Genomic DNA, 14,553 nt, shown 5'->3' with positions numbered 1-14,553 from the left:
ATAGAGCAGGTTAGTCAGTGGCACCCTCCCTTCAGCAAAGTTTCCTCAACCCCCCAGTTAGCTGCCCTATGGTGCAAGAGTCACAGTGGTAACTTACATTTGGAACTCAGGTACCCTGAGTCCTGGCTCTGCAGCCTGTTAACTCTCATGACTCAACCTTTACTAAATATTTGGGTGCCCCGGTTTTCATACTGCAAAGGGGCTATTACGACCTATCTCTTAGGGGTTAGTATAAGGACCAAGTGAAATAACAGAGACTGGCACTCAATAAATATTAGCTATTATCCCGACCATCACCACCACTACTACTTTTTTTTCTTTTTTTGAGACAGAGTCTGAAGCTGTTGCCCTCGGTACAGTGTCCTGGTGTCACAACTCACAGCAACCTTAAGTAAGCTTAAGTGATTCTCTTGCCTCAGCCTCCCAAGTAGCTAGGACCACAGGCACCCACCACAACACCCAGCTATTTTTTGGTCGTAGTTGTCATGGTTGTTTGGCAGGTTCGGGCTGAATTCAAACCCTCCAGCTCTGGTGTATGTGGCTGGTGCCCTAGCCGCTGTGCTATAGGCGCCAAGCTAACACCACTACTACTATAACCATGTTCCTCTCCCTATGAGCTCTTCCTGCACTAAGTAGGAAGTAGCTGCAATATAAAACTATGGTAAAGAGGCTGAAACTTTGGGCACACTAGAGGAGCAGGGAAGGAGCCTACTGATTTATTTTATTATTTATTTATTTATATTTTATTTTTTATTTTTTGGAGACAGAGTCTCACTATGTTGCCCTTGGTAGAACACCCCGCTATTTTTTTGTTGCAATCGTCATTGTTGTTTGGCAGGCCTGGGTCTGGTTTGAACCCACCTGCCTCAGTGTATGTGGCTGGCGCCCTAACCACTGAGCTATGGGCGCTGAGCCTGATTTATTTTATTTTATTTTTTTAATAAGAGTTTTGCTCTATTGCCTAGGCTAGTGCAATAGCATAATCATAGCTCACTACAACCTTGAACTCCTGGCCTCAAGCAATTCTCCTACCTCAGCCTTCCAAGTAGGTGGGACTACAGGCAAGCACCACCACACCTGGCTAATTTTTTTGTATTTTGAGAGCCTGGGTCTTGCTCCTGTTCAGGCTGGTCTCAAACTCCTGGCCTCAAGTAATTGTCCCCCCTTGGCCTCCCAAAGCTACATGAGATTCGGCATCTGTAGCTCAGTGAGTAGGGCGCCGGCCACATACACCAAAGCTGGCGGGTTCAAGCCCAGCCTGGGCCCACCAAACAACACTGACAACTGCAACCAAAAAATAGCCGGACATGTGGTGGGTGCCTGTCATCCCAACTATGTGGGAGGCTGAGGCAAGAGAATTGCTTAAGCCCAAGAGTTGGAGGTTGCTGTTAGCTGGGACGCCACGGCACTCTATCGAGGGCAACATAGTGAGACTCTGTCTTGGGAAAAACAAAAAAAGATTACAGGCATGAACCACAACACCCAGCTCACGTGCCCACTATTTTATAATTATCTCCTCGCTTTCTCTCTGGATTTTCTGCCTCAGTTTCTAATCTTCTTAAGGCCCCACATGACCAAGACACTCCCTTACTCCAAAAAAAAAAAAAAAAAAAAGAAGTCTTTGCTGACTTCCTTCTGCAACATAAAGATAAACCCTAAAATCCTCCGCTCTGAGTTCATGACAATTGCTCTGCAGTTCCCCTTTCCATTGATACCTCCCACCACCCACTTGCTAGAACCTTGGCCCTAGCACATTGCTTACCTTGTAGCCCTTCCCTGCATGGTTCCCACCCACAGCCTCTGCACCAGTCATTTCCTCAATCTGGCTTGCTCTCTCTAGTTCAAGCTTGGCTCCAGCCCCACCCCCTCATGACTGCTTTCCTCACCATCCCAGGCTAGCAGCCTCTGCAGGCTTGGGCTGCGTGTCAGCTTCACTCACTGGCTACAGATACAGCACTGCCGGGAGCCTCTGTTTTTCTGACTCCCAGGCTTTCATAATGACCTTGTACTCTCTTTAGAACAAACTATGGTGTCCCATACATTCTTGGAGGCCTCACAGGATCTAGTTCCACATTTTACACCCAAGTGCTCGGTAAATACTCATGGATAGACTGACCTCTTTTTTGCTGCCAGTCTAGCCTCTATAGTGACTTCTTTTCTGCACAACCCAACCAGGGAGAGAAGCCTCCTGGGCCAAGCGGGAAGCAGGAGAGCCAGGGGCCAGCCAGCCTGCTACAAACCACCTCTCACCCACAGACACCAGGGGGCACCAAAGAGCTGCGCCAAGGGTGAAGTCGGGGTCAGAGGTTTCTTTTTTGTTTGTTTTGTTGTGAAACAGTCTCACTCTGCAGCACTGGGTAAAGTGTCCTTGCATTATCATAGCTCACAATAACCTCAAACTTGTGGGCTCACGGATCCTTCTGCCTCAGCCTCCTGAGTAGCTGGTACTACTGACTGCCTGCCAACAATGCCCAGCTAATTTTTTCTATTTTTAGTAGAGACAGGGTCTCACTCTTGATCTGGCTGGTCATGAACTTCTGAGCTCAAAAGATCCACCCACCTTGACCTCCCACAGTTCTAGGATTACAGGTATGAACCACTATGCCTGGCCAGGGTCAGAGGTTAATTGGATAAAGGCAACCATGAGGTACTCCCATTTAATTCTCTCCATGACCATAAGTGATAGTATTATCCTATTTTTCAGAGGAAATGGATCCTTTTGTGGAGTGGGCAACAATTTTCAGCAATACACCCCATAGGCCAGCCCAATATTTCCAGAATACCTGCTCTTGGGCAAAATGACTATCCAGGAGACTGGGGAACAGATCTACCACACGGGATTAAGAGCAAACATGATGACCAAGCACAATGTTAGGGACTTTACGGATGCTAATGCATCTGATCCTAAGAGGTGGCCATTAGGGTGAACCATAGGAAACTGCTATTTGTAGATCCAATATGGTTGAATATTGGCAATTTCATCATCAACCAAGAACAACTAATGTCCTCATCTTAATACTGAATAAACTGAGGCCTAGGGTGCTTAAGTGACTTGCTCACAGGGGTGTATTAGTATATAGTGGAATTGAGATTTGAACCCAAGCAGTCAGGCCAATTCCCAGTAGCATGATAATTGAACCAACCTGCCTTGTGCCCGATCCCCACCCACATGGCCACAGAGGGGGGGTTACTCACTAGATCGGAGCAGGGTACGATGGGCACTCTTCGGCGTGATGGGAGGAGGGGGTGGGATGCTGCTGGTTGATATGATAGCATTGAAGTAGAGGCCAGAACCCTCCCGCACAGGGCTAAGGATGGGGGGTGGTGTGTAGGGGGGTAGCTCGAAGCTCCGCTCAGAGGGGTGGTCAGCCAGGCGAACAGGAGACCGCAGGTGGCTCTGGTATGGGGTGATGTTGGAGTAGACGGGCGGTGCAATGAAAGTGCCTGCCTTGGTGGGGATGATCAGAGGTTCGGGCCGTGGTCGTTGCTTTGGTTTCCGCACAGAAGGCTCCCCCTCCAACCTGACATTCATGTCCTCAGACTGGAAAGGAAAGAGAACAAAGAGGACTCAACCTCCTCTGTCCTAGGAAAACTGAAGTCTTGACCACTGCTTGCAAGTCTCACCTCTGGAACTTAGTCTGCCCACCACACCCACCCAAGCAAGCCTGAAAAGGGAGCAGGTCCCTTTTTATCGGCTTCTCTAGGGCAGAGGTCAGCAAACTTTCTCTGTAAAGGGCAGGATATTAAATAAGTATTTTTGGCTTTGTGGGCCACATGCAGTCTCTGTTAACATATTTTTCTTCTTTCACTTTTTCTTCTTAAATAATCTTGTAAAATTGTAAAACCACTCTTAGCTCTGGATTTGCCTTCAGGCCACAGTTCACCACCTCTGATACAAGGTATGTGATCCAGAGTATAGGGTTAATGTTAAGGGTTCAGGCTCTGAAGATGGACTGTTTGCATTGGGATCTACTGTCCTTATTGCCACCTAAAATGACTGAATCATTCTGTGCATCCTTTTTTTTTCTTTTGAGATAGAGTCTTATTTTGTTGCGCTCGGTAGAGTGCTGAAGCATCACAGCTCACAGCAACGTCAAACTCTTGGGCTCAAAGCGATTCCCTTGCCTCAGTCTCCCAAGTAGCTGGGACTACAGGCGCCACTACCACGCCCAGTTATTTTTTAGAGATGAGGTCTCGCTTTGGCTCCGGCTAGTCTTGAATCTTTGAACTCAGGCAATTCACCTGTCTCAGCCTCCCAGAGTGTTAGGATTACAAGCATGAGCCACTATGCCCAGCCTTGTGTATCTTCATTTTTAACATGAGAATAGTAAATGCCTACTTAATGAGATAGCTATGAAAACTACGTAAGTTAATACATGGACATTACCAAGAATATTACCTGTTACTTAGTATTTACTGAGTGGCTGTTATCACTACTTAAATACCACGATCTGCCCCTACTGTATGCCAAGACTTGAATTGAGCATGAGACCACCAAATGGAATAGTTCTTGCCTGTAGAACTTTTAATTTCATAGTATTAGTCCTATTATGACAGGCTAGCCCACTTGTGCTGTCAAAGGTTAGCCCTCCCAGTTCCCACTTCTCCCTGCTTGGTAAGTCTCATGGTCCTTCATATAGAATAGAAAGCATGGCTACAAGGGAACAGAAGCCTTCCTTTGCTCTATCCTTATTCTCTCAAAAGGCAGAGAACGACCCCACAGTGTGGGCAGCATCCAGGTTAACCCTCTGGGTAAGGTTGGCCGCGCTGAGTGAGTGGGCCTGGCAACAATGAGCTCTCTCCCTTCCACAGCTCCAGCTCTCATAACACCTGCCAGCCAAGAGTCCTGACTCCGTATGAGGCCCTGGCCATGTCCTTCAGCCATCTCTGCCCTATTTTCCCTGTCACAGATTAGGAAGAGGTGAAATTGTTCATTCTTCCATCCTTAGGGGATCAATATGATTGCACAGAAAAAAATATAGTGGAGCAAAAGACTCCCTAAACTTACTAGACAAGAAATCCAACATAAACTCAGCTTCAATAATTTGTATTTTAATACAACATTTAAAGTAGTATGAACATTGGACAATATTTTTTTCTTTTTGAGACAGAGTCTCACTATGTCACCCTCAGTAGAGTGTGGTAGAGTCACAGAAGCTCATAGCAACATCAAACTGTTGTGCTTAAGCGATTCTCTTGCCTCAGCCTCCCAAGTAGTTGGGACTACAGGCACCCAGCACAACACCCAGCTGTTTTTTTGTTATTGTTGTCATTGTTGTTTAGGAGGCCCTGGCCAGGTTCAAACTCGCCAGCCCCAATACATGTGGCCAGCGCCCTAATCACTGAGCTACAGGTGCCGAGCCAACAATATTTATCGTATTATGTTTTTAGGTGTGGTAATGGTATTGAGCTTATCTTTTAAAAGATGAGAGTCTGGCTTGGCATGTGTGGCTCAAGTGGCTAAGGCCCCAGCCACATATGCCTGAGTTGATGGGTTGAAATCCAGCCCAGGCCTGCCAAACAACAATGACGGCTGCAACCAAAAAACAGCCGGGTGTTGTGGTGGGCACCTGTAGTCCCAGCTACTTGGGAGGCGGAGGCAGGAGAATCGCTTGAGCCTAGGAGTTGGAGGTTGCTGTGAGCTGGGATGCCACAGCACTCTACCCAGGGCAATAGCTTGAGGCTCTGTCTCAAAAAAAAAAAAAAAAGATGAGAGTCCTTATGTGTGTATTTCAGATACAAATTAAAGTATTTGTGGATAGAATGATATAATGTTTGGAATGTGGTTCAAAATAATCCAGTGGCAGAGAGAAGCAGGTGAAACAAGATTGGCTGTATTTTGGCTCAGCGCCTGTGGCTCAAGTGGCTAAGGTGCCAGCCACATACACCTGAGCTGGTGGGTTCGAATCCAGCCAAGGCCTGCCAAACAACAATGACAACTGCAACCAAAAAATAGCCGGGCGTTGTAGCAGGTGCCTATAGTCCCAGCTACTTGAGAGGCAAGGGCAGGAGAATCGCTTGAGCCCAGGAGTTGGAGGTTGCTATGAGCTGTAATGCCACAGCACTCTACCAGGGTGACAGCTCGAGGCTCTGTCTCAAAAAAAAAAAGATTGGCTGTATTTTGATAATTGTGCAAGCTGGATGATGGCTAAACATTGGCATTCATTATAACTCTCTCTACCATGTAAATGAAAATGTCTGTAATACAAAGAAAAATAAATAATGAGCAAAATAAACAAATAACAAAGAATAAACCTCCCCCGCAAAGTACTATGTAGTGAAGGCACTCATAGGTGAGGATTCATAGCTCTACCAGTACTTGGCTGTACAGCGTTAGGCCAGCTGCTTGCCTTTTCTGGACGTAATTCCTCATCTACCTTGTCTATGAAATAGGACTGTTGAGCTGTGTAGTTGCTCAGGCTCTTCCTGCCTACTCTCAGGCCACTCAGGCCTCTGGCCTCTCTACCAGAATTTTCCCCCAGCCAGAGAAAAAGACCCCAGAAAGCAGAGACTGTCTTCAAGCTCCCCTTCCTGACAGAGGATAGGCATGCAGGCCAACTCTGCAGTGCAGAATAACCAGAAAATCTGGACTCGTAAAAATGCACATTTCTGCAAGTATCAAAGAGCAAACAGGTTGGCAAAGAAAGGAGCCAAGATCCAGAGAAGAAAAGAATGCCAAAGAGGTGAGCCTAGCATTTGGAGCTGTATTCTCCCCAGAGGTAGATGCCATTACTAGAAGAGGAAACTTAAGCTGAGAAATGGAATAGAACTCTTAAGAAATGTAAGGAGCTAGCACAATAAAACAAACAAAAAAACTGGAGTTTAGGGCTCACCAAGGAAGGAAAGGATGGTAAACTTCCAGACTTTGGACTGGGTCTCCAAAAAGCTACCTGTCAGAATAAAGGTGAATCAGAAATAGGCTAGTCTTCACATGGAATAAAGACCAGCCTCAAATCATCTCCTCAACCTACAATTACATTGAAATGATTCAGGATTGCTAGTGCCCTTTGCTACCCATCAGAAGCAAAGGCAAATTCTCTCTGGAAGAGAACATCACCTAAGGTGTTTAATTACCACAAAATTTTTTTATATACAATGTCTGGCATTTAATAAAAATTAACCAGATACACAAGAAAACAAAATGTGATTGAAAAACAAGACATTGAGATCAGGCGCAGTGGCTCACGCTCGGAAGCCAAGGTGGGTGGATTATCTGAGCTCACAGGTTCGAGACTAGCCTGAGCCAGAGTGAAACTCCGTCTCCAAAAATAGCCAGGCGTTGTGGTGGGCACCTATAGTCAAAGTTACTTGTGAGGCTAAGGCAAAAGAATTGCTCGAGCCCAAGAGTCTGAGGTTGCTATGAACTATGACACCATGGCACTCTACTGAGGGCAACAAAGTGAGAGTCTGTCTCAAAATAAGTAAATAAATCAATGAAAAAAACCAACTAACAAAACCCACAATCATGAAAGCAAGAAGATAAAAAGATACTTTACATCCAAAGGAACAACAACGTGGCTTATAGTGGTTTCTCAACTGTAAGAATAATGGATGCCTAAAGACAATGGAATGATACCTTTAAGGTACCAACAGAAAATAACTGCTGACCTAGAATTCTCTATCTACAAAATTATCCTCTAAAAATGAAGATGAAATAAAAACTGTCAGATAACCAAAGACTAATAAAAGTGATCGCTAACAGACTCACACTAAAGGAAATATTAAGGGATGTTCTTTAAGCAGCATGTGTATAAATGATCCAAGACAGAAGCTTAGAGACATGAGAAGAAATAAAAGCAACAAAAGTTTTAGGATAAATTTAAAATAAATAACAACTGAACAAAACAATGTTATATATGTCCTATCAATGTTAAAATACAGAGAGAATGAAAACTTGTCAATAAAGCTACAAATTAGGGATTGGTAGAAAATAAAGTATTGTAAAAACTTTGCATTGTTCAGGAATTTAACTTATATTAGATTTCAATAAGCCAAGAACTTTTTTTTTTTTTTGTAGAGACAGAGTCTCACTTTATGGCCCTCTGTAGAGTGCCGTGGCCTCACACAGCTCACAGCAACCTCCAACTCCTGGGCTTAGGCGATTCTCTTGCCTCAGCCTCCCGAGTAGCTGGGACTACAGGCGCCCGCCACAACACCCAGCTATTTTTTGGTTGCAGTTCAGCCGGGGCCGGGTTTGAACCCGCCACCCTCGGTATATGGGGCCGGTGCCCTACCAACTGAGCCACAGCCGCCACCCCAGCCAAGAATGTTTTAATCCCTAGCAGCCCTTCTCAGAGAACTAAGCCCTAATGTCACAAGGAACTCCCTGTACATAATGAGTGAAATTCTTTCTGATGTATTTAGAATGGTACTAGCTACGTATCACCCTTCAGAGAATTAAGTAAATAATCATTCAAATCCCTTTCGCTAGAACTTATTTTTCTTGCAGAAATCCCATTAAGAAGAATGCAAAGGTAATCAATCAGTAAAGGAGAGATAAGTAAGTACATAATAAATTAACAAAGTGGGAAAATGGAATAAAATTAAGTCAATCAAAGGAAAACAAAAAAGGAGAACACAGAAAAGGCAAGATGGGATAAACAGAAAGCTAATAGCAGGTGGGAAATTTAAACCCAAGTATATCTAATATACTAATATTAATCTAAAAAAATGAATTCAGAAGCGGAAAGTAGAATGGTGGATACAAGGGGTTAGGGAGTGGGGTGAGGACTGGGAAACCATTGGTCAAAGGATACATAATTTCAATTATAAAGAAAAAGTTCAGTAGATGTACTGTACAACATGGTGACCATTACTAATAACAGTGAATTGTATACTTAGAAACTGCTAAGACAGCAAATCTTAAATGTTCTTAGCACCAAAATATGGTAATTATGTGAGGGATGGATATGTTAATTAGCTTGATTTAGTTATTCCACAACATATACCTGTATCAAAACATCATGTTGTATACTAAAGCTACATATAATTTTTTTTTTTTTTTTTTGCAGTTTTTGGCCAGGGCTGGGTTTGAACCTACCACCTCCGGCATATGGGGCCGGCGCCCTACCCCTTTGAGCCACAGGCACCGCCCCATATAATTATTTTTAATTAAAAAATATGTAAGTAGAAAGAAGAAAGACATAATTTTTTTTCGGCCAGGGCCAGGTTTTTTTTTTTTTTTAACCCACCACCTCCAGTATATGGGGCTGGTGCCCTACTCCTTTGAGCCACAGGTGCCACCCGAGAAAGATATAAATTTTATTAATGCTCTAATTAAAAGACTAGAAAATAACAGACCCCAATTACATGCTGCTTGCAAGATACACCTTAAGTAAAAGGATGCAGAAAAGCTGATAGTAAAAGGATGGATAAAGATACACCTTACAGGTCAGTGCAATAGCTCATGCCTATAATCCCAGCACTCTGGAGGCCAAAGCAGGTGGATTGCCTGAGCTCGCAAGTTCAAGACCAGACTGAGCAAGAGCGAGACCCCATCTCTAAAAGTAATTGGGTGTTGCGGCAGACACGTGTAGTCCCAGCTACTTGGGAGGCTGAGGGAAGAGAATTGCTTGAGCCCAGGTGTTTGCGGTTGCTGTGAGCTATGATGTTACACCACTCTACTAAGAGCGACAAAGTGAGATTCTGTGTCAAAAAAATAAATAAATAAATACAGGAGGCACCTGTAGCTCAGTGGGTAGGGTGCCGGCCACACACACGGAGGCTGGTGAGTTTGAACCCAGCCTGGGCCAGCTAAAACAACAATGACGACTACAACAAAAAAATAGTCAGGCATTGTGGCAGGCACCTGTAATCCCAGCTACTTGGGAGGCTGAGGCAAGAGAATGGCTTAAGCCTAAGAGTTTGAAGTTACTGTGAGCTATAAAGCCATAGCACTTTACAGAGGGCAACAAAGTGAGACTCTGTCTCAAAAAAAATACATTAATTAAAATACGCCCTGTGGACTCTAAACAAAAGAAAGCTAAATATCATAGAAGACTTTTAAAGGCAAAAAAAAAAATTAAGATAAAAAGAAATTTTATAACAATAAAGCGTCTAACCCAGTTCTAAATGAGTATGCACTTAATAACATTGCATTCAAATGCATAAATCAAAGTGACAGGACTAAAAGAAAAAGCAGAAAAAACTTCAATCTTAGTGGGAGATTTTAAGATATACATCTCAATAGTGACAGTACAAGCAACATCCCTATCTCCTAGTGCCTAGCATAGGGCCTGACTCATCGAAATTGGCTGATCTGAAATAAAAGAGACTCACACATCCTAGATTTTCCTAGTCTCAATTTCAACTATAAAACACTCTTGCTGTCTTCCACATATACATTTGTCCAGAAGTCTGGTTTGGAAAATGAAAATAGTAATTCTATAGACTCCTTGAATCCCTTTACACTGCTTTGTTCTCCTTTTCCCCAGTGTCTTAGGCACTCAGGTACTGGAGGTGTTTGGATGGGGAGCTTCTCATACCTGAGCTGGGGCATCTGACCCAGGGATACGGGTAGACCGCCTGCGGGTGACAATGACCGATGGCTTGTGCTCAGTGGGGTTCTGTTCATGACCCTTATGATCCTCGTCAACACCTTGAGCTGCCTCAGTTGGGTCCAGAGTCCGTACAGGCACAGACACTGGGATGATAAGGGGTACCATCCCACTGTCTTCTCGTGCTCGCTTGGGGGCTAAGGAAGGCTCAGAATACTCTACCCCACACTTGGTAGTTGAGGTCAGTACACTTTTGCGCTTTTCCTCAGAGCCGCTGGCATCCTGGAAAAGAGGGGGATGGGAGAGAATGGAAGTGAGGTTTAGAAGATAAGTGCTGATTAGCAGACTCATCAAAGGGAGGACTGTTCACCCCAACACACACACTCTCCCATTTAATCCAGAGATTCAAACACCCATAGTGGCTCCCAATGGTTTGACAACCTGGTCTTTCCCTGACCACTTTTTCTCCCATCATATTCTCCCAAATTCTCCATAACCTCACTTCTGAAGCCAGGTTATCTCATCCCCAGGTAGCCATTTCAGGCCACCAGTGGCTTACCGTTTCATTTGACCCACAGAGTGGGCAGCATATGAAATAGTGTCTAAATATTCAAACAGTATCTCTGGAAGAAAAGTAAGCAAGAACCCTATGGCAAGGTGAAGGATGGTCTTTGTACTATTTTCCCATAGGCAGCTGGTGGCTACAGCAAAGTCGTGCAGGCTCCTCTGTATCGGCCTGATGCCCCCAGGTCTGGAATCCACCTCCCACCACACTTACCTTTGCATTCTGCAGTGAGGCCAGCTCTACTGCCTTTTGGGCCAAGGTAAGCAAATTGGCTTCCTGAGATGCCCGGCGCCTCCGTCGTGTGCTCTGAATCACCCCACCCCGTAGCACCTGTCCACAGTCTCCTGTGCTCACTGCCCTCATGCCCTCTTCGCTGCCCATGGCAGGAGCCTCCCGTTCCCGACCATTGGGTGCCAGTCTCTCCCCATCAGACAGCAGCTGCGACTCCCTCAGTTCCAGGGGGAATCCCAGAGCTTCAGGATGGGGTTGCGCCAGGGAGCCAGGTGGTGGCTGCTGCAGAGGCCAGTGATGTAGAAACAGATTGCCAGTGGGCTCCTGCCCAGGTTGGGTGCCAGCCCCATCTAGGGCGGTGGGAGGCAGGATACCCTCCTTAGAGAGGCGGCGAGAACGGCGGGGGAAGGGGATCTGGACCTGAGGTAGCGCTGGCTGCGGTGGGGCTGGCTCCTGCAGGAGAGCCTTGCGCAGTTCTGGGTTCATATCAGGGTTGGGAGGGAAGGGATAGGGTGCCATGCTGTGGTGAGCCAAGTGGGACTGTCCCAGTGGCCCAGCGGGCTGCAGGCCAAAGTCCTGGGGCTGCTGAGAGGGCTGCTGCATGGGGTAGAAGTTCTCAAAGAGCGGGGGCATCTGAGGCAGGGCCGCCTGCTGCTGCTGGTGTGGTTGCTGCTGCGGCTGCTGCTGAGGCTTCTGTGGGGGGAAGGCGGCAACAGGGTTTGGGGGTGGTGGGCCCTGCCGGAAGACATGCCGGTTCACCTGAGGGCCAAATGCCAGCTGGAATGGTTGCAAGGGCAGTGTCTGGTTTGGGGGTTTCTTGGCTGCATGGAAAGAATTCAGGGATGCCTGGGGCTGCCCCACCTCCAGCTGCATCTTCTGTAACATCATGGGCCGCACTGCGTTTCCATAGCGGTCCAGCTGTGGGGCCCCCCCTTTCTCCCGCTTCAGTGCCTCAGGGTGGTTATAGTAGGTAGAGACCCCCACGCCAGGATGAGGGCTCCCCTTCGGTCCACTGTAGAGGGATAGGCTGTGGCAGTTCCACGATGAGTGAGGTGGAGGCTGGCCTGGCTGTTGCTGCCAACTGCTGTCACCGACACCCCCACCTCCTCCCCGTTCAGGGCCTCGTCCTGGAGCCATCACAGAGTTGGGCCACTTCACTGAGCCCACCTGCTGTGACAACATGGTTGCTGTGGTCTGCTCAGGCCCATACACCACAGAGTTCAGCAAAGCCAGGCTGCTCGGAGGAGGCAGTTCTACAGGCTGGGAGGTGGAGGCTGCCCCTGTCGGACCCTCGTGCCCAACGTACTGTTCCTCCTTCACTCTGATGGACTGCTGTGAAGCCTGCAGAGGTGTGGACTGCTCCTTGGGAGCCGTTTCCTGGTCCCCAAAGAGGCAACGCTTCCGCTTGTTTTGAGCCTTGGGCTGGGCCTGGAAGTTCATGGTGTGCCCAGCTGAGCCCTGACAATGAGACCTACTTCACTAGTTGCCCATTCCCCTGGGGAAAGGTCCTGCTGAAAGCCCAGTCCACGTCCAGGAGCCAGTGAGGGCAGAGCAGAGCCAGAGGAAGATGTTGGATGATGCAATCAGGCACAGGGAGAAACAATTGCTGGTTCTTCCTTCCTCTTCCAGAGAGGTTCTTGGGCTTGTCTATGCCTCCCAGTTCATAATGCTCCACCAGGTCCTGGAGCCTGTGGAGGGAAGAGGCAACAGTGTCAGCCACATTCTTCCAGGATACCCTAGGTGTTGGCACAGGGTGAGAAAGAAGCTTCCAAGGCCCTTGTTCCCACCACCTCATGTCACAGGGATGAGCTCAGGGTTATAAGCCGCACTGGTGATACAGAAGCCAGCAGGCAGCAGAATCCGCAGCATCACTCGAATGCTCCGTGACTCTCCTCCTGCCCCATCCCCTCACCCTCCTGGTTAGGCTCCAGGACTGCTTCATCTGGTTGTACCATTTGTGCACCACACAAGGCAGATGCCAAAGGGGCAAGTAGGGCTGACATCCAACTCTATGGAAAAGGGGTGACAAAAGCCATATTAAGCTCCCTTCTCTTGACACACACTCCACCCCTCTGGTGGCCAGGCCTGGTCTTCTTTGTGTATCCATCTATATAGTGGCCTCCCACCAGACTCAGAAGGGATCTCTATGCCCACACCTCCTCTGACACTCCAAACGCGTCTCAGACATAGCAAGTGGAGAATACAGGGGTCTTCCCCAACATGGCCACCCTCCTGTGCAGCCCCAGGGACAGGAGTCCCTCCCCCAGGTCCCTGCAGAGTGCGGGGCCCAGGGCTAGACTGACAATCCTTTACACTGAGGCACGCAGGTGAGGCCCCAGAAAGGTGTGTGCAATTCTGGCCCCACCCTAGGGAAGAGCTGCCGGGTAGGGCTCTGCTGCCAGAGTCTTCCCCAAACCAGCACAGAACCTGTTTTGCAGCCCTGACAGGCGGGAGGCAGGATCCAGCCCAGGAGCTGGTCAGTAGCTTGACTCTGCCCCTGCCACCTCCTCAGCAAAGAATAGTAGAACTCAGATATTCCAGGGTACAGATGGCTAAAACTTAGGTCCGGAAGATTTCTTCATGATAATGTCATGACTAAAGTCCTCGGTTTTTCTGTTTTTGTTTTCTAACTTGATTTTTTTCCCCCTTGGAAACAGTCTCACTCTGTTGCCTAAGCTAGAGTGAAGACGTGTCATAGCTCACTGTATTCTCAAACACCTGGGTTCACAAGATCCTCCTGCTCAGCGTCCCAGAGGAACTAGGACTACAGGCACCCACCCCAATGCCCCGCTAGTTTTTCTATTTTTTGTACTGATGGGGTCTCTTGCTCAGGCTGGTCTCTAACTCCCCAGCTCAAGCAATCCTCCCACCCTGGCCTCCTATCACATTTGGCCCTAACTTGATTTTGTTAAAAAGTTTACTATAGAACAACCAGAACCCAGAACTGTATTTTACAACTTACATAGCTGCTAGCGTGTACATTTAAAGACTTTTTCTTCAGAGAGGTTTTATTTGTTTAGGTTTTTCTTTTCCACCCAAGAAGTTGGTGGGGAAAGAGGAGCTACATTGCCCAGTTCTTCCTGCAATAAGACCAGGAGGGGAAAGGCGGCTCAGGGAGCCCTAGAGAAAAAATTTCAGGCCCTGCGTGCTCCGACTCCTGGTTAGCAGCCCAGCAACTACCAGAAAACTGCCAAAAGCAGAGGGCAGGGGCTGGGCAGGCACAAAGTCCTGGCCACTCCCAGCAGCGCCCTCAGCACCCGG

General features: G+C 47.3%; 1 protein-coding gene across 7 annotated transcripts in view; it reads right to left on the bottom strand.

Annotated features, from left to right (window-relative positions):
• MIDEAS (mitotic deacetylase associated SANT domain protein) overlaps positions 1-14,553 on the bottom strand; it is a 70,901-nt gene that overhangs the window by 12,738 nt on the left and 43,610 nt on the right. For all 7 annotated transcript variants that reach the window (XM_053601433.1, XM_053601428.1, XM_053601429.1 and 4 more), the window contains 3 exons: positions 11,275-12,980; positions 10,485-10,778; positions 3,196-3,541 (listed from right to left, as the gene is read on the bottom strand). In XM_053601433.1, the coding sequence (XP_053457408.1) occupies positions 3,196-3,541; positions 10,485-10,778; positions 11,275-12,732 (2,098 nt within the window). In that variant the 5' untranslated portion in view covers positions 12,733-12,980. The remainder of the gene's footprint in view (positions 1-3,195; positions 3,542-10,484; positions 10,779-11,274; positions 12,981-14,553) is intronic.

Source organism: Nycticebus coucang, chromosome 9 (genome assembly GCF_027406575.1).
Source record: "Nycticebus coucang isolate mNycCou1 chromosome 9, mNycCou1.pri, whole genome shotgun sequence".
Lineage (NCBI taxonomy): Eukaryota > Metazoa > Chordata > Mammalia > Primates > Lorisidae > Nycticebus > Nycticebus coucang.
The sequence above is the reverse complement of the archived record's forward strand: the minus strand, read 5'-3'. Positions and strand labels throughout refer to the sequence as shown.